At 53.5% G+C, this 1,061-nt stretch overlaps 1 protein-coding gene across 1 annotated transcript; it reads left to right on the top strand.

The window, feature by feature from the left end:
- Positions 1-156: 156 nt before the first annotated feature.
- On the top strand, positions 157-429 carry PHYSODRAFT_326269 (hypothetical protein; the record flags this gene model as incomplete). The annotated part of the gene is made up of 2 exons (XM_009522206.1): positions 157-258; positions 346-429. 2 exons carry the CDS (start codon positions 157-159, stop codon positions 427-429), a joined length of 186 nt encoding a protein of 61 aa, XP_009520501.1.
- Between the last annotated feature and the right edge of the window lie 632 nt (positions 430-1,061).

The raw sequence follows: 1,061 nt of genomic DNA, 5'->3' as shown, positions 1-1,061 counted from the left end.
GCGCTCATATTCGGTGTGGAGTAACACAACCTGTCCGTCCGCCGACTTCCCTGACCGCAGGATAAGCCTAAGGCGCGCAAGTGCAGCCAGTGAAAGTATCCTGGCTGCTGCCTGCATTGGCTCCGTCAAGACATCGGACCAACCCCCAAGTTCACCATGCCCACCTTGCTCCCATGCGCCCAAGACCTCGCTGGACAAAGTACACTGTTTGCCGGACTGGATCGTGGTGCACCCGGTAGCGACGCACCGGAGGCCAAGGTGCCGTACTGAATGAGGCCGGACCGGATGATCAATTCGGTCTGACCCCTGGTGCCCATACTGGATCGTGACCGCACCAACAACAAGTCCAGTACTGCTGTGTGTGTAGCAGCAATCCAGGACCGGATTGACCAAGAACGTCAAGCGACACAGGATGGCTCACGTGATTAGACGTAGAGGCCCAGTGCGGATTTGATGAGACGCCGTACCCACGTACCCCTGTCGCCAGATGATGAGTGTTGCCGAAGGAACGTTGACGTCGACAAGGTGCCCGATAACCAAGCCAAGTCAAGCATACCCAAGCTCAGTGCAAGAAGATCGAAGTCCCGTGCACAAGGTCGAAGCATATCCAAGACAAGTCAAGCATAGTGAAACCTTTATTAGAAGTCAGTGAAGTGAAACAGATAGCTAGCCAAACGTAAGATCAAACAGAAACCAATTTCCCGAGAACACGCGGACGTCTTTCTTCGGGCTGGGAATTCCCCCTGACATTGACGTCTTCATGAGCCTATACGTGGGATCCGCCTTCGTGCGATCTTAAAACGGAGGACGTTTCAAGGCCTCACTGGTGTTGCGAGCACTGGTGTAGTGGGGACTCAAAGGTACCAAGGCAAAGTCGGCAGGGACTGGGGTGTCGCGCCCTGGAGTGATCTGTGAGAGCTTTATTTCCAATTTGCGTGCTCTATCCGGGCATCCATTTCATAGTCCATCCTGTGTGTGTTAGGCGGTAGAGGTAGTCACCCCCGAGACTGAATTGATTGACTACTGTGTGATAGGATTGACTTATATTTTGTATTGTCCCC

This window comes from Phytophthora sojae (assembly GCF_000149755.1).
Source record: "Phytophthora sojae unplaced genomic scaffold PHYSOscaffold_2, whole genome shotgun sequence".
NCBI lineage: Eukaryota > Oomycota > Peronosporomycetes > Peronosporales > Peronosporaceae > Phytophthora > Phytophthora sojae.
This window is presented reverse-complemented; position numbering and strand designations above follow the sequence as displayed.